This window comes from Aulonocara sp. 'chitande type north' Nkhata Bay, linkage group LG17 (genome assembly GCF_057382095.1).
Source record: "Aulonocara sp. 'chitande type north' Nkhata Bay isolate Kocher_YH1m ecotype deep benthic linkage group LG17, A_spYH_male_GT1.1, whole genome shotgun sequence".
Lineage (NCBI taxonomy): Eukaryota > Metazoa > Chordata > Actinopteri > Cichliformes > Cichlidae > Aulonocara > Aulonocara sp. 'chitande type north' Nkhata Bay.
The window spans coordinates 25,587,972-25,613,060 of NC_141360.1; the positions used below are offsets into that span (position 1 = coordinate 25,587,972).

General features: G+C 39.6%; 1 protein-coding gene across 1 annotated transcript; it reads left to right on the top strand.

Moving 5' to 3' along the window:
• The first annotated feature begins 3,846 nt into the window (after positions 1-3,846).
• Positions 3,847-5,213, top strand: tnnt2c (troponin T2c, cardiac). The gene has a single exon (XM_086268422.1). It carries the CDS (start codon positions 3,904-3,906, stop codon positions 4,693-4,695), a length of 792 nt encoding a protein of 263 aa, XP_086124548.1. The 5' UTR covers positions 3,847-3,903; the 3' UTR covers positions 4,696-5,213.
• The last annotated feature ends 19,876 nt before the right edge of the window (positions 5,214-25,089 follow it).

Consider the following 25,089-nt stretch of genomic DNA (forward strand, 5'->3'; position numbering starts at 1 on the left):
TTGGAATCAAGAAGAACAGGTGTGCAATGGAAACCTGAGATGAGAGGTAAAATGTGACATGACACTGATGATAATTTGGATTTTAAAAAAATTACATTTAGAATCCCTATATATCAGTATTGTTAAATAAATATTACTAAAACAATCAAAGGAAGTAGAATTGTATTTATAGTTTTAAGGATACAAGACATTTTAGGAAAATTTGACCTTTTTTGACCTTGAAGAAGAGGTCATAGGTCCAGAGTAACGTGATATTTAGAATGCCCATAATTCAGTCCCTGTATGTCTGCATGTTGTCATTACAACAAATGGCAGTAAGGAACACAATTTCAAATTGCTCCGTATAACATTAGTTTCAGTTTTTATAGCTTTAAATAATACAGCTTTTCTCCAATTTTTGACCAATAAATCACTTATTTGACCTTGAAGGCCTTGGTGGATGTATGCCAAATTTTAATGGATTGTTAACACCAGCCCTTCTGCATCCATACAAAGAATTCACTCAAAACCTTTCCAGCTGTCATGTTTACAGACAGAAAGACATACACCCAAAATCATAACCTCTTTGGCAGAGCAATGAATTTCTAAGAGGAGTAAAAGAAAACAGCAAGCAGAGGGAATGTTAAAGCGGCTCAGTAAAGAGCGACAGTGCAGGGTAGATATAAATGATTCACATGAGAAAGCAGATGATACTCTGCTAGACAGATGTGTTATTTACGCTCTGGAATCTTTCCATTTATTTACTTTTACATCTAAAAAAGGTTCCTTCAAACACTTCTCTCGTTGTTCTGTAGGGATGTAAGCCGGTTAGATTAAGAGTAAATATACTGGAAGTTTACTCTGTTTCAAGCTGCTAACCAGCAGAGGGTGTGGCTATTTACTTATTTATAGCCCACATCCTTTGCTGCCTCCCTTTGCTGATAGACACAGTTGTCCCTTGCCACCAGCAAACCACCAGTGCCTTGATTACACTGGAACCACCTGCTGTCCTCATGTCGCTCTCAGGCATGCTCAGTGCTCTCTTGGATTAGACAGTTGTGGGACCTTCTCACGGGCATTAAGATTTGTGTTGTGGACCTCTCAGGCCACACGTAGCCCATCTTCACTTAGCTGGAGCTCCAGATGATTTATAACAAGACTAAAATTTAATCCCATGGAGATAATAATGTGTTGTCTGCCACATACGCGTATAGTAGAATAGCATCAGAAGCTTTATTCTAAGCAGGCCCAAGTTAATTAGGAATCTCAGGCACCACAGAGCACCTGTCTCTTCCTGTCAGTGACCTAATCCTCTAAAAACTGTGTCTGCCCTTTTCCTACTGATAACTCAAGACTTGGGAACATAAATTCGTGATAGCCATATATAAATGTTGTCGTGCGGGAGCAATTACGCTTTAATCCACTCTGCACTGACGGCAGAGAGCCTTTAATAGCAAGAATGTTTTAATTACATTCCAGAGGAGACAAGGCAGGGCTGAAAAGCTCATCTTACACCACATTGTTCTTAGTAAAGGCTGTTTGTTGGGTCTGTCTTTCTGCAGAAGTTCTTTATTTCATTTTATTTTATTTTCAACACAAATATAAAAGCTCAAGCTAATAAAATTACAGATCATGCTTCAATCTCTGGAGATGAAAAATTAAGTAAACACAAAAGTGGCAAAAAGACTGCAATTCCTCGAATGGCCACTTGAGGCTGTCTTTAAAGGCGAGTCAAATCCCGTTCACACTGCAGGTCTTAGTGCTCAATTCCGATTTTTTGATCAAATCCGATTTTTTTGTCTGCTTGTTCACACTACAAACAAAATGTGACAGCAAACGGGCTCTAGTGTGAACCCTCAAAGGGGCCCGCATGCGCAAAAGAAGCTCCGTTAAGACCCAGAGCAAACAGTTGTTTGACTGATGGCCCTTAATTGTAAGAGTTGTTTCGGACTTTACGTTCCCCAATTTTGCTTTAAGTTATTTTGTTATTTACATATGGCCTAATAATGATCCTTATTGCTGTTTTAGAGAGGAGCGCTGCTTCAAAGGATAGTTACAGATTTCTGTCAGAATCTGCAGATTATACAGTACGAATAAAATGTTCACGTTTCTCCAACGTTGTCTTCCTAACAGTTTCACTGACATCTACACTGGATGTAAAAGACGGATTTAATGCGACATTACCATTCAAACGGCAGTCGCTTTCTAAAACATCAGATATGTATCGGATTCAGTACCACATATGAAAGTGGCCTGAGTCGGATTTGAAAATGTCAGATTTGTGCTGTTCAAACTGTCGTAACATGATCGGATTTGGGTCGCATAGGGTAAAAAAAAAAATCGGATTTGATGCGCTTTCGCCTGCAGTGTGAACGTAGCCATAAACTCCCATATGAAACTGAAATGAAAACTTACATTATAACACTATTTAAAGTTTAGTACGATTATTTGTTTTGACCTGTGTGGTATGAGTATAAATGAAGTATGAATGTCATGGTAATTTGGGGCTTATAATTATGACTTTAAACAGTTGTTTTTAATCAACTGATCATTCCAGTGTGGAATGATCACGACACATGCAACTGGTTGGGGGTGAGTGGATGAAGGCAGGACAAAGACATGTTCTGGAACACGTACATTACTCAAAAGGGATAGAATAATTCAACCCAGTTTTCCATCAGGACAATGATCCCAACATAACGACTATTAAAGCCCCACCTTCAACCCTATTGAAAATTTGTGGGATATAGTTAAAAGGCAGGGCTTTGCGAGGAAACTACCAATTCTGCCAAGAAGCGCGGTCAGATATCCACCAGAATTAATGCAGAAGCTTGTTAATCTGGTCGAGATGCAACTTACTAAGCGGCACATCAACAAAGTATTGGTTGGGGTGCATGCATATATATTTTTGAGCCTGTGTAAATGAGCAGAAATCTAAAATAAATACAAATTTATATCTGCTGTACATTCACTCAAAGAAAGTATTTCAACCTCAAATTACGCTGATATTCATGCTATGGTGAGTAGACGTAAACAATAACTCTATGACATGAAGGTGATCTGTCTCTCCAAACTCTTAAACTAAAGACTCCTAAAATAAAGCAAATTATCTAATAGCTAGACTTTGAAATTATATTGAAAATCCTTTCAAAATGTTTTATTGTTCCCTCATGTCTTAAAGATGTTTCTTTTGTAATGTACGCTACTATATGTAGTTAGGAGCCTGCTCTTCTTCTTATATGTTCCTTTTGTAGGTATGTTTGCATGCTTCACGAGTACTCACTTGCTCTTGTTATTATTTTTCCCTGGTTTCTCTATATAAGCAGCACACTGGAGCACTTTGTAAGAGAAATTCCCATAGTGACTTAAGCACTACGTGGTTTCAAACTCCAGTGATGCATGAGTAAGTTCCCTGAATTGTGTACACTGTGAAATATCTAAAGCTAGTGGGATGGGTCATATTTGCAGAGACTCTTGGTACATTATTCTGTCATCATCTTTTATTTGCTTCCACATTTCTTTCTTTAATCTGTGCCAGTGGCTCAATAGTTCTTTACATATGTGCCTTTGGCTTTGTGAGACTGGAAAGCACAAGTGTGTCTGTGTATGCATCTGCTGTGTATCCGAAATAGTCCCTCATCTTGTCCTTACAAAGGAATGAGGAGCTGTGCAGGGTCAGAGAAGGCAGTAGGGGGGTCTGCAGGGGATAAATGGGTGGGTGTGTGGCTGTGAGGACTTGGTGAAGGAGAAAATAGATTATTCCATCTGTCTCAGAATCTGCCCTGCTGCTGACCCACACCCAGGAGACGGTGGTCACATGGTAACCAAACCTTTAAAAACTCCCAACATGCTCACCCAGGACTCCAACTATCTCCAGACACCAGCTGGTCTTGGTGCTCACACTGCTTTCTCTGAGACACCATCATGTCAGACACAGAGGAAATTGTGGAGGAATACGAGGAGGAGGTGGAAGAAGAGGTCGAGGAGGAAGAGGATGACAACGAACAGAGGCAAGCGGAGCATGAAGGAGAGACCAGACCTCGACCTAAAGCAACTTATGTGCCTAATATGGCTCCTCCAAAGATCCCAGATGGAGAAAAGGTGGATTTTGATGATCTGCATCGCAAGAGGCTGGAGAAAGATTACAATGACCTCCAGACACTGATTGAGCTGCATTTCACCAGCCGTCAGAAAGAGGAAGAAGAACTGATGGCGCTACGTAACCGCATTGAACGCCGCCGCGCTGACAGGGCCGAACAACAGCGTGTTCGTGCAGAGCAGGAGCGTGAGCGCCAGACGCGGGTTGCCGAGGAAAAAGCAAGGCGCGAAGAGGAGGCAGCCAAACTGCGGGCTGAGGAGGAAGCCAAGAAAAAGATGGCTTTCTCCAACAAGTCATTCGGTGGCTACCTGCAGAAGGTGGACCAGAAGAAGGGCAAGAAGCTAACAGCTCGTGAGGAGAAGAAGAAGGCCCTGATGGAGCGCAGGAAGCCGCTCAACATCGACCACCTGAGCCAGGAGAAGTTGGTGGAGAAGGCACAGGAGCTCTGGCAGTGGCTCCACCAGCTGCACGCCGAGAAGTTTGAGCTGGCAGAAAAGCTCAAGAGGCAGAAGTACGACATCCACGTGCTACGAAATCGTGTCAACGACCATCAGAGGTGGTCGAAAACATCGAAGACCTCCCGTGGGGCCAAGGGCAAGTCTGGCGCTTGGAAGTAAGCACCTTGTGGAAGCGCACCACGTTCCTGCTGGACTATTTGGTCACCAAATTGTATGATAAAAGCTATCCAAGCAGCTGTGCGTAGATTGAGTTGGACTGCAATGATTCAAGCAAAATAAAGTTAAGGTTGAATGATATCTGTGAATGTTCTATTGAGATTGAAGAAGTTAATTTGTCTGATTTAACTCAATATGAATGCGTGGTGGTTTTATTTTACGACGCCACAAGAGGATGTCTCGTGTTTCATTTTTCACAAGTGAAGCTGTAAAAAGTCATCGAATAGTGTTGAATCTTCCCCTCAGAAAACTATACCTTTTATTATAAGAAAAGAAAGTTTTTCTTGTCACAATACAAGAAAAATGGGCAAAAGTGGCACTGGTCAGGTGGTGGATGATAGCTGTAAAGTCAAACAGGTGCTGCACAGCTGAGTTTTATGTAGCTAATTTAGTCTCTGAAGCTCCTGCAGCACTTAGAGCAAAAAGGCCACTAAATGTTGACTGATAGCAGTTTTAGGTTTGATGATCTTAAAAAGTACAGAAAATTGTTTTAATGTACAAGTAACAAATTCTTCTTTATGATCATGGGTGTAAATCACAGTGTCAGTTATTTAAAGCGTGCTCCTGTATCAGCTGAAATCACATAATGAAGTAAATGGTAAATGGCCTGTATTTATATAGCGCTTTACTAGTCCCTAAGGACCCCAAAGCGCTTTACATATCCAGTCATCCACCCATTCACACACACATTCACACACTGGTGATGGCAAGCTACATTGTAGCCACAGCCACCCTGGGGCGCACTGACAGAGGCGAGGCTGCCGGACACTGGCACCACCGGGCCCTCTGACCACCACCAGTAGGCAACGGGTGAAGTGTCTTGCCCAAGGACACAACGACCAAGACTGTCCAAGCCGGGGCTCGAACCGGCAAACTTCCGATTACAAGGGGAACTCCCAACTCTTGAGCCACGATCGCCCTGTGATATAAATAATATAAATATAAAATAAGTGTATTTGTACAAATCCACATGGAATAATGATTGGCTGTTAGACTATTTTTTTCTGTTTCCTAAACACGTCTTTATTTAATGATTCAAGTCAAAATGACAGGTCACAAGAAAAAGATAGCATAGGATTTTACTCATATAATTCCCATCAAATATGTGACTTTATCAGGTTGTATCATTGAGACTGATTACAGTTTTAAAGTAGACAAGCAAGAAAACTGATGATCCACCGGAGAGTGAAGCCAAATGTGAGCAGCAGAGGGAGGAAAATATGACCTCTTAAAATAAAAAAGACAAACAAAAGAGCAGCGGAAGCACAAACAGCTGACCTGACTATATGTTCATCACACAGACAAGTGCAAAGCAGGGAAAGGAACAAAACCAAAATATGAGACATAATATGAGACATAAGAAAGCCAACCTTCAAACCTTCAAAATACAACAGGAAGTAACCAGGAAAGAAATAACCAACAAAGAAGACGATGCAGCGCACACAGACGCATCATATCTAACTTTTCAAATGTTCCAGTAGAATACGAGCAAAGAGCTTTCTTTTAGCTCATTCCAATAAAATGCTCAGTGCTAAAAAGTTCAATGACTTAACCTTGTAAGTTGTGTATTTAAAGGTGCAGTCGGTCATTTTTTTTTTGAGAAAATAAAAATAATCATGTTTTTGTCTTCAGTTTTCTCCATTATCCAACCAGATTCTTAAATAAAACGTTTTCTTTTTTTGACCATGAAGGGTTTCATTGGATTAAAGCAAGCTTCTTTTGACAAGAGACACTCAGAATTCATTTAAGTTTGTTTTTTTTAATAATAGCATAGAAAGCCCTACATGGCCAAGGTCCTGCACATATACCAGAGCTACTGAGACCTTGTAACAGCAGAGGGTCTCCAAGATAAACTGAATAGAGTGTTTAAACTACTCCATGCTCTTATTTTAAATTCAGAGGCAACAACTTTTGAGGTTGTGGCTTTTGAACTTTGAAGCAGCCTTCCTGAACCCGTTAGGTCGGCTGGATCGGTGGCTTATTTACTTTTCCTTAATCTTTCACCCATTTTGGGGGCTATAACCAGTGTTGGGACTAACGCGTTATTAAGTAACGCGTTACAGTAACTACGTTATTATTGTGGTAACGAGCACGGTAACTAGTTATTATGCCAAAATCAGGAACGCGTTACTCGTTACTGGGATTTAGATAGGGTCGTTACTCGTTACTTCGTGTGGTGGCATCGCGGAGTTTCCACAGATTCAGTAACATTAGCAAGTGGTGGAGGCAGTAGGTGGATGAAGGAAAAGGGACGCAGAAGGAAAAGAGACCCGAGGCGGCCGCCGGTCCAAGTGTGAACTGAACTTCAGGTAAGAAGTTATGACCTGCAGTCTCTCTGGGTCAGATATAAACCAAGCTTAGGTGGAGTTTATTTTCGTTATTCTGACTTTTTCCGTACTGCGTGCTAGCTAGCATGACGGAGTTTCTACACAGCTGGGTGGTGCTATGAAGTTAATGATGTTGAACTTTATTTTGTTCATAAGTTATTAGAGTTGCCAGCCGTCCCGTCTGGTATTCAGAGAAAATATTACGCGTTTCTTATTGAGGTGAAAAGGAACAGTTTGTCCCGTAATTCAGCTACAATGAAAAAGGCACAAAGCTGGAGTTATTCTGTGTCTTTACGCTGCACAGCTGCCTCTTCTTCTCTCATTCTCCCACCTCCCTCTCCCGTTTCTACTTCAATCATGAAACTGATCAATGATCAGCTGATCGGCTCTCTTGTTTGTTTATCGCCCACTTTGCGCCGAAAGAGGAAACCAGCGGATGTCGCGCTAAACAACAGCAGCACGTTTAAGCTTGATCAGCTGTTGTTAGAATTTATTTAATATTAATTTCTAGTATCAGCTGATGTTTGCTGGAGCCACAGCTGTAAAAAAAGCTGCTGGTCATGATATGGTTTGGTTATCTGGTGAGAGGGAAACATGAAGATGAAACCAGGAGATGTCCTTACTGGATCATCAGAGCTGAGCAGGTGATGGAGAAACAGGTTTACCTTTTAGATGACATGAATGAGTTGAAGGGAAGTTATGAACTGTTTCTGAGAGACAAATAACACCAGGATCCTTTTTTAGGTAGCTGACAGCTGGTAACTGTGCAGGTGCGGATCTAGCAAAGTGTGGCCAAGGGGGCATGTAGGGCATTAACAGGGAATGGGGGGCACAAAGAAATACTTTTCTTTCTTATTCTCATTTAAAATGTCTCGCTTTTAAAAAATAATTATCTGAATCTTACAACAAACGATTGATAGATTGATGCATATATACCATCAAAACAGTGAACATCACTGTCACAACAGCGTTTGTTTTCATTCAAAGGCTTTATGATTTTTCCTATAATGGTGGGCCAGTTTCTAGTCAAAATGCCCGGGCCAATTTTCTTTCCCAGTCCAGCCCTGTATGCAGCTCATCTGCAGTCTGGTGTTACTTACATCTTCCTATTCAGAAGGCAGAATTTCTGAGTTCTGAGTACAATCGAAAGCACCACGACTGCAGTTTTTGTGTTGGATGTAAAAGGCGCACATGACTCTGTGACGTAGGCTAGAATCATGGCAGCAGTCAATGACGGTCCAGGCGTGGGATTTCTCTCGTGGAAATATGCACGTTATCATATCCTTTCTGTTGGTAGGTGGCACAGTGCACTTGTGGCAAGTAAGCAAGCTAGAAGACTGGCAAAGTTATGGAAGAAACACATTAACAAGAGAATTCTGAGTAAAACCAAAGTTACTTTCCCTAGTAACTAGTTACTTTGAAAGTAACGAGTAACTTGAAGTAACTGAGTTACTTTTGAGAGAAGTAACTAGTAATGTAACTAAGTTACTATTTTAAAGTAACTTACCCAACACTGGCTATAACACACATCTAAGGTGTTAATGAAAGAATGCATGAAGGAATGAGTGTAAGACCTTTTATTTGAATCTGTGTTTGAATGCTGGGACGTGTACACTTCCCTTCAATTTCTGTTACAAAAAGTGCTGTACAAATCCAGATTTAGTAACATATGTTATTTTGTATTGACTAGAAGATTGATGCCCACTGTCATCCCGTTTCTCTTTAATTATTATCTGTCACATTGTGGCGATCTCTTTGCAACATTATAGTCCAGTTTGTGTCCACTGCAGTCCTGTTACAGGTTAAATGACTGTCAGAGCTTTTAGCAGTGACATGGTAATTCCACTAGATGGCACTAGAAAACCAGTTTGAAGCATTTAAGCGTTAAGGTAATGTGAAAAACACACCCAGGAGACATTACATAAAATGTTCACATCTGCACCATAAAGGGTTATAATAATTACCTGGTTGCATTCAGGTTTATTGAAGACATCTTAGAGAAGCATAAAATGTTCAGATCATATACCTCACACAACTGGACGATGTAGTCTGTGGAATTATTGCACATAATTGGCAATAATTATGGTACGATGGCTCCATTTTATGTAGCTATGCAGGTATAGGGTTTGCAATTACGATACATGATCCTGATTAAATTCACAAACGTTAAAAGTTTCGAGCTTTTATTGTTTGCACTTATTCCTTCGGTGTAGTTTAAAGGAAGTGAGGTAAAGTGAAATGCAGATAAATGATAGCAGATGATTTGTAGATTCAGACTTTTTTCTGTATCTATTTGCTTCTGTGTAAACCAGCTTTCTGATTGTCCAGCATGGAAAACATCCTCTTTACCAACGGTTAACTGCAGTGCAACATAAATTATCATTAGACCAAGCTGTGGGGAAATTTCTCACCCCCTGTGGCTTTTGATTGTCATTCAGGCTTAGATTGCCTTACTACTGTTTTGCTGTCATGGCGCTGACAAGCCATTAAAGCTTTCCAGACACGGCGGTATACCCACAGGTTACCATAGACACGGGGAGGACCTGTCTGCACAATCAGGTCTCTATACCCCCCCTCCAGCCTCACTATGCCTACTCTTTCATACACACCAGCTAAAGGTATGGTGCGTATATTGATGGTGTTGTGACAAATGCCTGACCTGACAGCATCGGGAAGCACCAGAGCACCAATCAAACACCTGTGTCTCACCAGGGAACAAGAAGTTCCCAGAAGTTCTGCTGCTGAAGTTGGTAACAAGTCGTTTCCTGATGGCGGCAGCTTTGTAGTCCTGAGTTCCCTTTAGATTTGAAGGAAAGCTTGCAAGGAAGGAGTTGAAACATGTCTACTCATATCAAAAAGGCTGTGTGTGTGTGTGTTCACAGCAACTGCAAGGTCATCAGGGGGAGGGCTGTTCTGTGCTCATTAGTACCTTTTTAGAAAAGAGGAGAATGCAAGTGCTGCATGATTGGCAGCTCCTGGGCCACATATTCTATTCTGACCAGAATCCTATTATGTGGTCAGAATAGAATATATGGTGTAGGTTTGTTTTATTTGGGGCTATTTTGTTTTGCATGTCGTGGTCTGAGGAAATAAGACATCAAAGCTTTCTTACTTGTCAAAAATCACTGACAGATGAAAGACATTTTTAGCAAGCAAATTGCTCGAGATGACGGTTTAAGAGCCCTGTCATCAGACGTGATATTTTTTTTGGTTTGATGTGACACTATTTAGTAATGCTTTGACTACTCCTCATTGATGTTTTTCTGTTCATCCATAAGTATTATTTTTTTTGTTTTCCTGGCGGCTATAAAACAGAAAATGGAAAGACATGTAATATGATGTATGTGTAGCTGAATGATACCAGATAGCCAATATTGGCAATCATGGCTGTATTTGAATTAACTGCCTGGAAATCCAAAAATCCAATATTATCTGGGCTCCGGTAGCATACAGTATATTCTTGTACCTCTATGTGGTTATAATGCGCACTTTACACACTAACTGGAGTCTGACCAACAAAAGCAATATTTTGCAGCATTTACCTGATTTAGCCATTTCAGAAGTTTAGGCATTTTATTAGCTCACTTTATTAGCTGGAGGTTTCATTCTGATCTGAGCACAGTACACAAGAATCGCTTTTACCTGCAGCACTGATCACTCAATTTAAATTATTTAGTAGCATAAAGATTCTCTGTTGGAAAATTTAGCTTGTTTTTTTAATACAAAATATTACTGTATTACTAAAATATTACTAAATAGTACGCATGTTGCATACTATTTGTGTCCCATTAGATCAGGGATGTCAAACATAAGGCCTGGGGGCCAGAATCAGACACCAATCTGGCCCACTGGATAGTTTTGGAAGATGTGAAAGAGGACACACGTTTTGGACTTTTAATGCAAAGACCTCTTTAAGAGCTCCTCTACAACCATTCATACTACAACAAGATAATTAAGTTATAGATTACAAATAAATGATAGACAAGCTGATTCTTCATTATCTACTCTAGAAATTGTATTTCTTTTACAACTGGGCCACAATTAAAACAAACAAGAAAAAAGGACATTTTCTGTGACTTAACAAAAACTTCCTGTTTTGTAATGACAGGACACTTTGTGCTGACAGATTTCATTCAGTTAGTACAGCAGCAGAAAAAACTGAGATGTGCTGTTGCGCTTCTTTTTCTTATATTGCAATATCTAAGGGATTAAAAACAGAGCAAATGCTTACTTCTATACTGTTAAGCAGCAACATGTTGGCATCAGTGATTACTCGGGTTTTTGTGAAGATTTCTGTACTTACACTATGTGTGGAAATGACCCAGTTTCTTATCGGACATTGTTTCTTTCAACAAATACACAATTCTTTTAAATCAATTGCTTAGATCATGAAAGTACCGCATAAAAAGTAAAGCGACAAAACATTCACGCACCCAGTCATCAGTATTTACAAGTCTGTTGCTCGTCAAGCTAATATTTCAGTGTGTTTCTGAGTTTATTGGTCTAGTTTATTAGAAAAGATAAAGAAAAGCTTGTTACTATAGTATATAGTATAGTATTTTTTTACTTTATTTACACATTAAAGAATATTTTTTTCATCTTTTTAACAAAGGACATTAGTAGACATTGCCTTTCAGATTAATTAGTTAATTTTTCTTTATAATAGTGACATAAAAATATATTAATGGGAATACTTTCTTAAATGCAGTCATAATGTCTTTGTGCTTCTGCATTTAGCCCAGCAGTGTCTGCAGTAATGCTGCCATAAAGCCTGTGTAATGTAGTGGCTCGTCATTACTGTAACTTGTTAATGAGTATTAAATTATGCCTCTTGGTAAACACCACAAAAGATAAAAAGACAATTTTAGAGTCTTTCATGCAATAAAAGTCATCTGTTTTTACTGTGTTTTGAAAGTTTTTGTTACTTTGACGTGTATCTTGTTACATGCAGTGAGAAGAAAGAGGAACGTTGGTTTATGATATGGTAGAAAGGGTAAAAATACAATATTAATGTATTATATTTAATCTTTTTTATTTATTAATTTTCTCCTAGCATTTTTGTTTTCCTTAATTAAAAATACCTTCACCTTTTATTTACATCTTTAACGTTTTTATGGAAAACAGATATGGGTGACACTGCACGAGGCTATACGTAAACACCACCAGAAACAGCACTTCCACAGTTTGTAGATCCTCGGTTGTTCTCCTCATGTGTTAGTCCTTCCCACTTGAGGCGAGAGAAGGCGAGGTAATGGGTATTTAATGAAATGAGACGTCCTTGCTTTGTAGCCTAATTTTAAGTGATGTCAATTAAATGTGACGCGTGTTACAGCTGGATCATAAATTGTTTTCTTATAGCCTTCTGCTGCTCTGAGATGTTTATGATCTTAGATGCAACAGCGTTCTTGACTTCTTTATATTTAGGGGCATTTTTCATTATATTCATAATGTGGCAAAATGTGACAAGCGTGTGAATAAAGACCCATGTACAGTCAAGTGTGCCACACTTCTTTTACATGCGGTAGGTAAAACACCCTCAGAGAAACTACACCTGTCCATCCATGGTCATCTCTCCTCTCCTCTGTTGATACATCCTTCAGCATGTCATATTGGGACTGAATTCCAGGTCACAGGCAGAAGGACAGAGGAAGCAAGGAGGTGCAATTTAGAGAGTTTATTGACCAATTATTGTGACACACAGGGTTTTTGGTTATGCCCTGTAGCCAGTGATAATGACTGATTTGAAACCACATGCTCACATGTCTTATTGATGCCTCATTGGTGTGTATGTATGTGGGTGAATATGACTGGTTGTTTTATATTTTTTCTGCTCTTTCTTATTTAAGATGTTGGGTGTAATAGGACCCCGATGCAGGCCACAAACCAAACTACAGCATCTTTTTGCATTATCTACATTTGCTCAAGAAGTCTAGAGTTAATGTACCAGTGTATGTATAATTTTAGTATTCAAACACATAAAACAGATGCAAATAGAGAATAGCTATTGTGGCTGAGGTGTGGTCCCTGGCGTAGCTGCAGGGGAGGGGTGGAGCGGTGAGCTCAGGGGGGTGGTACCGATAGGCAGGTGAGCCACAGGTGGTGGCGATTGTGTCATGAGTGTTTTCCTTCTGTGTGTCTATATAGTGACGGCAGAGTCGAGCAGGAGGCGGGCTGGACCGGGACGAGCTGTCACGGCGCATTGTTATTATAAATAAAACGTGATTGTGAGCAAAAACGGTGTGTGTGTGTGTGTGTGTGTGTGTGTGTCGCATACGTCACAGCTATGTTTCATAAGCTGAAGCCAAAGGGGAAAAAACATTTGTCTTTATTGTGTTTCTTGAGGACTTGATGTTTGAACCATTTCTTCCTACTTAGCAAGGCCACTGTTTGTGCTTTAGTATCAGTGTTAAGATGAATGTCAAAGTCAAACAACCACATGAATACTAGTACCCACGGCTTCCCAGGAGAGCATGGTTTTATAACAAGATAATGTTATGCTCTCTGGCGATCAACTGTTACAGCTGACTGCTGTAAAATGTACTGTATGTACCAGTAAAGGAAAAACTACTTTGTTCTGTACAGTGAGTACTTGCAGATGTAGTGAACTTCTTAGCAAAGAGTTGCTTGTCTTATATATGTCAGCTAAGGGGAAACACTGCTATTTAGAATAGAATAGAATAGAATAGAATAGAATTCAACTTTATTGTCATTGCACATGCACAGGTACAGGGCAACAAAATGCAGTTTGCATCCATCCAGAAGTGCTTTAGTGATATAGATATATTACAATATATATTAGCAATAATATAGATATGTGAGTATATTACAGAAATGGGTCTATTATGGTATGTTATAATGTACACAGTATGAAGTATGTTGTGAATATTCTATAACTATAAGTATGTACAGGCTGTAGTGAGTACAAGCTATGTACAGGATATGAACAGGATCTAAATATGAAAAACTATACAGAATATGAAATAAATAACTTTACAGAAATCTGAGATATACAGCTATACAGAAATGGGAACTATGCAAGTTGTAAACAGTTGTAGGGTTAAAAATTATCGAATGTACAGAATGATTATTTACATAGAGCTATACAGTAGTACACTCATCGGACACTTTCTTAGATACACCTCACTAGTTTCATGCATGAACCCATTTTCCCCTCAGAAATGCCACAAATGATTCTTCGTGGCACAGATTCAACTAAGTGCTGGAAACATTCTCATAGATTTCGGTTCATACTGGCATGATACCGTCACACAATTGCTGCAGATTTGTGTGTAGCCAACAAATGTGGGATATTCCACTACATCTCAAATGGACTAAGAACTGATGACTGTGGAGTCCATCTTGGTATGCGATGTGTTACCCTGGTGGATAACACACATCTTCAGAAGATGGGTACAATGTGGTCATGAAGGGATGGACCTGGGTTTTTGAAGCTATTTAATAGAAAAAAGGATTATGTCTTCTAACAAATGTATGCATTCGAATACACTTATACTTAATCATTGAAATACATAGGAGCAGGTTTGCAGTTTGTGTTAAGCTGCCATGTTCCCCCACCACCATATGTGAATACAGTAGCAGAGAAGGACATCATCCTTCTGACTAATCGCGTTTTACATATGTGGCTAGAGATCAGTCACATATGTAAAAGACCAAAGGTGGAGGAAAAGAAAAGCCAAAGGCATTCACGCTTCATGGAAGGACATTTAAATTTGTCTCTGCACCTTCAGACCTATGTATAAGGGCTCCCTTCACCAAAGAAACAAAAACACAAATCAAAGAGACAATGCTACTGGCATCTGGATAAAATGTTATCCCCTTCTTCCTCACCTCAAGTCTCATCTTCGGAACTAACCTCAGTGCGCTAAAACAGGAAAACTTGCATAAACATGCTTATTTAGTCCCAACATTGTTGCAAATACTAATTGTCAGGAAATTAGACATGCAAGTTTTCCATCTCATGACAGCAAACAGTGAGCTGGCACAAAACAACAGCTGGTTATAAGCTTACATTCACCTTGTAAGAATGAAACAAAGTTAAATCCACTTCAAAGCCAGTTTCATTAACACAGGCTAACAGCAGCTAACACATGCTAACAGCAGCTAACACAGGCTAACAGCAGTTAACACTCGCTAACAGTGGCAAGAAGAGCAGTCTTACTGACAGAAAAGTCTAGCATATCCTCAACAACTCACGTTAGCATCACCATCATCAGACAGAAGTGAGCTACTCTGACTCATTCACCAGCGTCGCATTCCTTTCACAAAATTTAACAGCCTCTTCAAGACACAGTTAATAATGGTGGACGCTTCTTGCTCGGCATTGACAGCTGAGGTAAAGAGTGAACTGACAGAATTCCAGAGGGAAAAACTCTGGGGTAGATCTGGACCCGGTCCAGACAGTTGTAGAAACATGTCGGCTAGCTGTGGCCATTATGAGTTTTTTATGAGTCATTATAAAAAACGATTTCATGATTTCTCTTAGCTGGCTAAAACATGTTTGTCCTACAGTGTCCACTGTAACTAGGATTATGAGTTAGAAAGCAGAACTCAGTTGACTGCAGTCTCCAATCTATTGACATATAGTGGTTGAAAGTTTTACACAGTATAATTTTAAATCACATTTCTTTCCTATTTTGATGCTCAATTTAAACTTCAACACGTCATCTTCATTGTGTGTATATACTTAAACTGAACTGCTTATGTGTGGTTGGGTGATTAGATACTTGCATCAACAAGCAGCTGAACTGATGTACCCAATAAAGTGGACTTTTTATGCCCACCTAATGCAAGTCCAACATGGTTTCTTTATTACATTCATTGTTTTATTGTATATTTCTTTTTGGTTTCAAATGCAGCACTACGTTTAATAGTGTATTTGTATAGTTTGATACTATTACTTTAACTTCTGAATAGTTCTATCCACTGGGTCGACTTAAATTAGCCCCTTAATCACCTCAGTTTTCTGGTTGATTTAGTGGTTGGTCTATTATTAATTAGGCAGAGAATTGCATACTTATCTCACCTACACCTCACAAAATCATGGGCAGTTTCACATGCTAGGCATACTTAAAGAAAACAGTGCAGGTCATAAAGGTTGATGTTGGGGTTTTTTGTTACATTTTTGGTAAAACACACTTCAGTATTCTGTTATAAGCACACACACACACACACAAACAGAGTACCAGAGGGGAACTGGCTGCTCAAGTTCCAGGTCTCCGGATGCCTTTAGCCTGTGGATAAATTAGCCTGCCCTGGAGACAGTGCGGTTTGGGCTTATCTCCAGCCTCCTCCAAATTGAGGTGGGAGTTAGTAGCAGCCAGAGGTATAAAGGAGATTTAGCCTATCCGACAGGGCATTAATCTCCGTACCTCCTCAGCATCCTACAAGTTTTCGAGCGGCTGTATCCCTCTGGCCAAGTAAAGATTTGATGTCACCATGCATCCTATCAGCACTTCATTGCACAGTGAGTTCATAAGTATATGGCTTTAGGGTCTGTCTCTGGTAGAGCTTTTAAGGGAATAATAAGAGTGGAGCCTTAATTGCTCAGAGAGAGAGGCTCAGCTATCATGTAACTGTTTGTGTTCTGATCACTGCTGATATCCAATTAAACATATTTTTCTATTTTATGACAATTTCTGTGACTGTATGTCTCTGAAGAGCACTGATGATGTTCTCAGTAATTACGGGTTGTTTAGTTGTTCAGAAATGTGTTGGCTCTCAAGAATTCTAATGAAAGAGCCCTTTTGGAGTTGATTAACATAAACGGCTGTTTTACTCAATAACTATTACACTCACAGGCTAAAAGCTCTGCTGTAAATAAACACCTTCCTATGACATAGAATATAAGCCAATAATGAGAGGGTTTCATCACTTAAAACTGACTTTACTGTTAACAACCCGTGTAGCACTTACATGTTTTTATACCTTGTTCGTAGAGTGTTGTTCCCAGATGTCCCCGCTGTCAGTCACCTGTAAATATATATATATATATATATATATATATATATATATATATATATATATATATATATATATATATATATTCTGTTCTCACTGTTTGCTTTTATAAGACTGTCCATATCCTTTGAGATTTGTGCTTTTGTTCTTCCTCTTTTTTCCTCTGTTGTAGTCCTTTCTTGTTTTTACTACTGCCTTTAGTTTAACTGAAGGTTTTATTAAATATACCTTCTGCTGTGTCTGTACCTATTTGCAGTAGATCTAGGCTGCTGGGAGCTTCCCATGATGCACTGAGTGTCTCTTTTTTACTCACTGTGTGTTTACACACCTCTTTGCATTCACTTATTGGGTTTTTTTAATCTCTGACTCTTTTCAACATGGCTGCCAGGGTGCAGCCACAGAGTCTGGCAGGCCCTGTGTGTTTGCCAAAGAGAAATATCAAAAACCCTTGGTTTTTACCATGTTTGTTTGGTCTTTTCTTGTCTTTCTACCTCCTCTTGAGCTTAACATGTCCACTGAAAATAGTTAATAATTAACACAGTTTGTCTTTCTCCTGAAGACTGAGCCTGGTTCTGCCAAAGGTTTCTTCCTGTTAAAAGGGAGTTTTTCCTTCCTACGGTTGCCAAAGCGCATGCTCATATGGGGTCATCACATTTGAAGTACTCTTTTAAAGACTAAATGTAATATACATATATCCACTCACTGCCCACTTTATTAGGGAAAGCTATTCAACTGCTTCTTAAGCCAAATATCTAATTAGCCAATCACATGGTAGCAACTCAGTGTATTTAGGCATCTTGACCTAGTGTAGGTGATCTGCTGAAGTTCAAACTGAGCATCAGAATGGGGACTTATTTGAGCTGATAGGAAGCCAAAAGCAACTCAAATACCCACTTTTTACTACTAAGGTATGAAGAATAGCATCTGTGAAGGTACACCATGTTGAAGCAAATGCGCTACGGCAGCAGAAAAGCACAGCAGGTGTCACTCCTGTTAGCTAAGAACAGAAAACAGAGCCTACAATTCACAGACTCACAACAGCTCATGAGTTTAGCTTTACCATGGCTGGTAGAGAATAACATAATGTCCTGTAATATGCATTACCAGAGGCATGGCCGTGTTAAAAAGATGTTTTGAGGCGTTCCATGCTGAGTTCAGTTGTTTTTATGACATCATGGCAAGATACCCTTCTTTTAAAGCTTCAGTACTTTAGTGCAAGCTTTCCATCAAGCAGAAAACACCCTAAAAGCTTAATACTGCTTACCAAACTTTACAAGAAAGTTGATCCTCCCGGATCATGTTCTTCTTCATTTTTTATGACACCAATCATGTTCACAGCATCATGGAGCCAGAGTTAGATCTTTGTTTTTGGTGTTTTGAGTGTTTTTTTCTGCAACAGATAATGTCCTGGCTGGTTTCATTTTCTGGTTTTACTTTAGAAATGTAGTTTCTGTTCATTGTTTGACTTTGGTTTATATTTTATTGCTTGAATTGAAAATCCTGCTTCCTCTGTGTTTCTGTGTTGTGTGTTTTTCTAAATGACTTTCTGTTTTATTTTGGTAGTCTTTTCTCCCTTGTGTGTATTTAGTTTTACTTCCTTTTTTTGTCGTCCCTTGATTGTTCACTCCTGTTTGTTTACCCACCTGTTACACGTTCTCCTAATCAGCCTCATGAGCCTTTGTGTATTTATAGTCTCACTTCTCTCCTCACCTTTTGTGGTGACATCTTTTATCCTGCCTTGTGTTTTGCTGGCTAGTTGCTTCTGTTAACTATCCCTGCTTTGCACCAGCCAGTGTTGGATTTTGTTATTAACTTTGTGGACGAAATAAAGGTCAAGTATTTGTTCCGTCTGCCTACCTGAGAGTCTACATTTAGATCCCTGCTTGCACAACATGACAGAATGAAAGTGTGGGAACTGAAAGTGTGGTGGTATTATGTGCCCTTCTGTGTGTCCTACTTCTGTCCGCATGTATTGTGATGAAACACTAATGATATAAACCCATGTTGTTACTTAACAGCTCCTGGTGGCAACTCCCACGAGCACATTTATAAGGACATGGGTCAAAACTGTGACTCACCGCTGGATTGTAGGAGCTGGTTGTTCATTCATGATATAATACCGAAGTCACACATCGACTCGTCAGTGTTAGCAGAGACACTGACTCACAATTGAAAGATTGGTTTATTTTGGCTCATGACTGCTTTAACATCAACATGACAACCACATCCGTTTTACATTTGCTTTTCTTTAGTAAGATCCAAAAAGCTTCAGGGCTCTACTTGATTTTTTTGCATTAAGTATTATGACATTGTCAATTATTCCTAATTGTGGTTTATTGGGAGTTATGCAATCTGCAAACTCTGAGCAAGAGGAAGCATACCAAACACCATCCCTGCAGACATTATTGTGTTTGTCTGCTTGCAGTAATAGCTAGTGTAGGTGTAGCGCTGGCACAAACCGTGGGTGGATTCATTATGTTTTCAGGTATTCCATCCGTACCTGCATCCTGTTCTCTTGAATACCTTGAGAAAATGTATTCAAATTTGATACAAATGTTGGACCAGGTCAAAAGTCATCTTCTCCTCATGTCATTGTAATTGTGATGTCTTGAGAGACTCATCAAGGACAATAATACAGTTTGATCTTTGAAGCTGTTGAGAAAATCTGGGACTGGGAGGCTAAGCCAGCATCGGTGAGGTGACAAAGTATGGTTGGCAGGTGTAGGCAGGAGACAACAAACCAGTGCGTTCTCATGCTGAGGTGTCACATAATCCTGCTTTGCAAAATGCCACCGTTAAGAGCAACATTTCTTTTGGCATCAGGGGCTTGATGCTGTGTTCCTGGCAACTTTGGTCGCTAAGACAAGGAAACCTCATTTTAAAGCTCTGCAAAATCTGCCTCAGGAAATTGGAGGGGTGTCAGTGTCAGGTACTTAGTTTAGCTTCTTTTGTCTCATTGTTTTGTTTCATGTACACCCTCATTTTACTTTCATCTGCTGGGTAGTTTTAGGAGCTTTAACCTACTTAGAGTTAGTAAAAGATTGTCACTTGGGTCATTATGTGCACAACTAGCCAACTAAGATTCAAATGTGCTGCCCTCACCAGCCAGCACCATAAATATTAGTCCGTAAAGTAATTTATTCTTATTTTATTAATATATAATGTAAATCACCAATTGATTCTGAGATATTAAAACACCACCTGCCACTAACTGGGGCTACAGTCCCAACAGATGGCGGCACTGCAGGAGAGACAGCTGTGTTAACCAACACGGTTGGGCAATACTTTTATGTAGAAAGTGGCATGGAATTTAACAACATTTGTTTCCTCATCAGATTATTGTTTTGAACTTACCAGTGACTCGTGAAACCAGCGAATCATTCAAGACCAACCTTCAAGATGTCATCATTGGTGGGGATAGGGGACAACCTTTGTAACCTAAGTTACACCCCTTAATTGTTTGGAAGAGTGCAACGATAACGCAGAAAAATGCAAAAATACTTGCATGTTTGACACAACTTCCTTTTATCTGGGTTATTGTCAGTTATCATGCCAACCCGTAGCTCCCACTAGTTAAATTCCTTCACAGACGTTCAGCAGACTTTTATAACGTGAGTCTAGACAGGCATGGATATAAACTGCAACTTGATTGGCTGCCGGAGGCATACAGCCGCATGGCAGTAATTCTAGTTATTCATCTTTTTCTGGCAAATGTATCCCTGTACCATCTGTTTGATGTGGACATTGGATGCGTCTCTGGTTATGAATTGCTGTACTGCCGCATGAGTCGTACCTGTGATGGAATGAGCGGCATTTGATAAACAGCTGCATTTAGATTCAAGATCACGTCCTCCGCTGTGTCCTCCGTCGGGTGATTCATGCTGACTCCTCCACCTCTGCTCACGATGTAAATCAGCAGAGCAGCTGGAGCAGCCTGATCGCACAGAACCTTCTGCTCCTAACCTGTTATTACCTCATCTTCCTGCCACTGTAGCAGTGCTGATGATAGTACCGCCGCACACCTGTTAGAGTCTCTTTTGTGGCTTCTCACAATGTCTTTGTTACCATTCCCAGACTAATTCTGTAACAGATAGCATAATAGGAGTCAGCGCCAAAGGGTATCAGATATGAGCAGAGCAGGAGAGATGATCTCATTGGAGAGAAAGTGTTTAGTTCCTTCTCAGGCGGTGTGCTCGCTGGGATTAATTTCTTTAAAAATTCTTAAACTGAAGCTGTCACGTTTTGAGTTTATTTTGTATTTTTGATTTTTTTTATGTTACATTGCCATAATATTAGGTTCTTGTGGTATTATTTCAGTTGAGTTTTATTCCAGGTTTTAGTTTAATCCATGTCTCTGTGATTTATGACTCTTTTCCTGTCCTCTGTATAGCCTGTCTTGTCCACTGTGTTTTTCTTTCTGTTATGTCAGTGCTTTAGTCTCTTCCCATTTTCCATGTCTCCTCAGGTATTTCATGTCTGCGTGTTCCACATTCTAATTGTCACGTTCGTGTTGTCATGTCTACGTTCCATGCTGTTTCCTGTTTTATTGTGAAAGTCCCTGTCCTGTTTGCAGCGTGTCTACTTTTGCTTCCCCTTGTCTTGTTAGGTCTGATTTGTCCCAGCTGTGTTCCCACCTGTTCCCCATCCTCTCATTACCCTTCTGTGTGTTTAAGTCCTCCGTCTTCCTCTGTTCTGTGTTGGATTGTCTGTTTGTCTGGCTACATGGTTCTGTGAGTTTCAGCTCTTCATGTCTCGGGTTTTTCCCGCAGACTCTGGTTCATGCTTATTTATGTCTTAGTTTTTCATGTTCCTGTTCAGGCCATGTTCATGTCACAGTTTTCATGTGTTAGTTTTTCTCCAGTTTGTTTTGCCTTATTTTTTTTGTTTTGATTTCAGTTTAAATAAACGGCTCGCTTTCTGTTATACTTAACCTTTCTTTCGTGTCTGCGTTTTTGTCCACACCTCAAACACACCAGCGATCCCCACCGTGACAGAAGCAGCATTTAGCAGTCTCATAAAAAGTGTTCTTGTGCCGTGTAATAATTAATCATGGGCTGTTGGTGGTGTATTATTTAAACAGAGGTACATTATTTTTTATTAATACACATAAGGGCTTGCATGCTTGTCTTTGAGCCAAGTCCTCTGGCCCCTCAACAATGATGGAGCTCTAAGAGTGCATTTTATTCCCCAACGCACACCAACCTGCTGTTTTCCACTTATAATGGTAATAACAATCATTAAGGTGGATATTGCAACAATATTTTCTGAACTAAGTTGAATTTAATGGACCTTTTGAGGGCACAATCTGTTCACATATAGCAAAGCCACTCTGTGTTACCTTGTTTGCCCCAAACGTATGCTCAAGTGAACGAACCCTCTATTTACAAAACGAGGACATCAAACTGTAAAAGAAATGCCAGCAAAACAAATGAATAACACATGAAAAATATTAAATATTGAAATAATAATATGGCCTGTAAAGGTAGGTATTTGTAAGCCTCTTGGTTCAGCAGCAGATTTTTGTTGCAATGTCTAGACCAGGGTTAAGGAACTCCAGGCCTCGAGGGCTGATGTCCTGCAGGTTTTAGACCACCCATCACCTTGGGTCAATACACCTGAATCAAATGACTAATTTATTACCAGCCCTCTGGAGAACTTCTAGACATGTTGCGGAGGTAATTTAGCTGTTTAAATCAGCCGTGTTGCATCAAGTAGACATCCAAAGCTTGCAGAACACTGGACCTTGAGGCCTGGAGTTCCCCCACCCCTGGTCTTGACCAAAAGAGGTCACAGCTGAAGAATGTTCACCTTCAAAGTAAAAGCTTCGCTTTACTTTCTAGGCGAATGGTGTCTGTTACAGGTTTGTTTTGTTTTTCCGGTTTCACAACCACTCGGAGAGACGTTGGCAAGTGTTTGCAGACAAATCGGCGTCTTAAAACAACAGCAATCTGCTAGCTATCAAAACAATCACAAAGAGGTTTATGGTGGAGCACCATATACTGATTCCATGTAGTGACTTCCAGTAATCTCCACCAACCACTCGCAGCTTGACAGGGCATGAACCACATAAACACTTTGTACTAGTGACTGGTGGTTGCAAGGCAGTCCGTGACCAGTCTCCAGATGTTCACAGACACCAGGTGCCCCCTGGTCTCTATTATTGGCAGCATTTTGTAGAGGGTAAAGAAGACTTGGCAGATGTTTGACTTGAAAGGACAACTATAATCTCCACATTCCAATCATTTTTCTTAAAATGAACACTATTTCTTTTTTTCTGTTGTAGTCTGGAGAGCTGTTGCTCAAGATCACCACTGAATGTTAACAAGGACTTCATACTTCATATTTTTTCCAGTCTGTCTATTATCCTTGAGTATCCTCTGAAAACACAACAAGTAAAAGATTTATCTTTTGGGCTCTTTCACATTCACACGTTTAGGGTAAAAGGTTCCACTGCTGATCCAAATATTAATCCACGTCACAGTTATTCATGAGATGAATGTTTGTGTCAAGACACATCAACTGAAGGAGGAAGACTAATGAGAGAAGATTCCTTTGCTTTTATCCACGGGGTAAATCATCTATTTATAGTCATCTACATCAATATATTTCCCTCTATGCAGCCTCCGTCTAATGCTCCATAAAGCAAGCTTCACAAGCCTTCCTCTCTGATCAGAGATGGCTTTTGATATTTTAAATAAGGTATTAAGTAAACAAAAGACATGTGGGGTGTTTTCTTTTAAAAAATTAAACAAAAACCTTTAACCTTGACAGCACAGAAAAATCATCAACAGAGGAAGAGAAACAACATTCACTCAAATACGCTAAGTACGAGTTTATGTCCGTGATCTTCAATTAAACACTTAACATCCTCCATACCCAGACAAGAGAGCACAGTCGAGTTTTAGCTGATGTTCCTGTGTGTGGGTGGGTTTATAGTCACTCCATGAAGATGATCTATTACTTCAGCGGAACTGAATTATTGAAAATTAGCTGCTGCTTTGTGTTGATGCCTTTCGTGCCTTCTTGTTTGTAATACTGTTATAGATAATTTGCCGGAACTCTTTCACACCACCAATTTAATACCTGAATTATATTATTTCCTACCATATGCATTACAGAGAGGATTACATGTCTGATCAGAGAGCCATGCATTTTTTAATGGAGGCACCGAAAGCTATAAAAATGCCTGTTAGGCTATAATGGGTGGTGGCATTACATAACTGTCTGCCTACTTACCCCTTTAACTGTAATTGTTCTTATAATAGAAGCACCCCCCTCTACCCTGCCATTAATGAGTTGACCTTTGACCTTTTGTATCCAATGCCCTGTGGAAAATTGCACCAGTATAAAGCAGAGCAGTGATTTCTTCAGCTGGGTGGGAAATTAGATAAATACCAGCGACTGTGATACCAGCCACATTTTATATAAAGCAACAGTGTCAACCTTCCTGACTCTCTAACAATCGGTTGTTAATTAACAAATATTACATTTCATAATAACTTTGCAGTACTGTGTTGTACTGTATACGCTTTTTTTTATTATAGATTGTTTTTACAGTCAGACATATGCCATACAAAACTTTTGTTGTCTCTCTTACAATCTGAAAATGTATTAGTTTTGATAACTATTCATGTGTTGGCACTGAACGCTGCTGTATTATTTTGGTTTTGTTTTGTTTTTTTTGGATGAATTGTAATCATGAAGATAAAGTGAGGTCTGTTTCCTTGTTACGTCATGACAAATGAAGCTAACATAATAACATGAAGTTGATTCAAATGGATATATTTACATTTTACAGCTTCTCACTGTACTGTAAAGTGAGGGATGCTGTCATTAGGCTAAAAATAAAAAATAAAATAAACCTAAATAAATCGGAAAGACAGCAAAAACTTTAGAAGTGGCCAAATTATCAATCAGGTAAAAAAAAAAAAAGAAGTAATCCACTGGCCAGCAATGCAACACCAAAAATCTGGAAAACCACACAAGACAACTAAAGTGCATGATGACAGAACTATGTTCATAGTTAATTAAA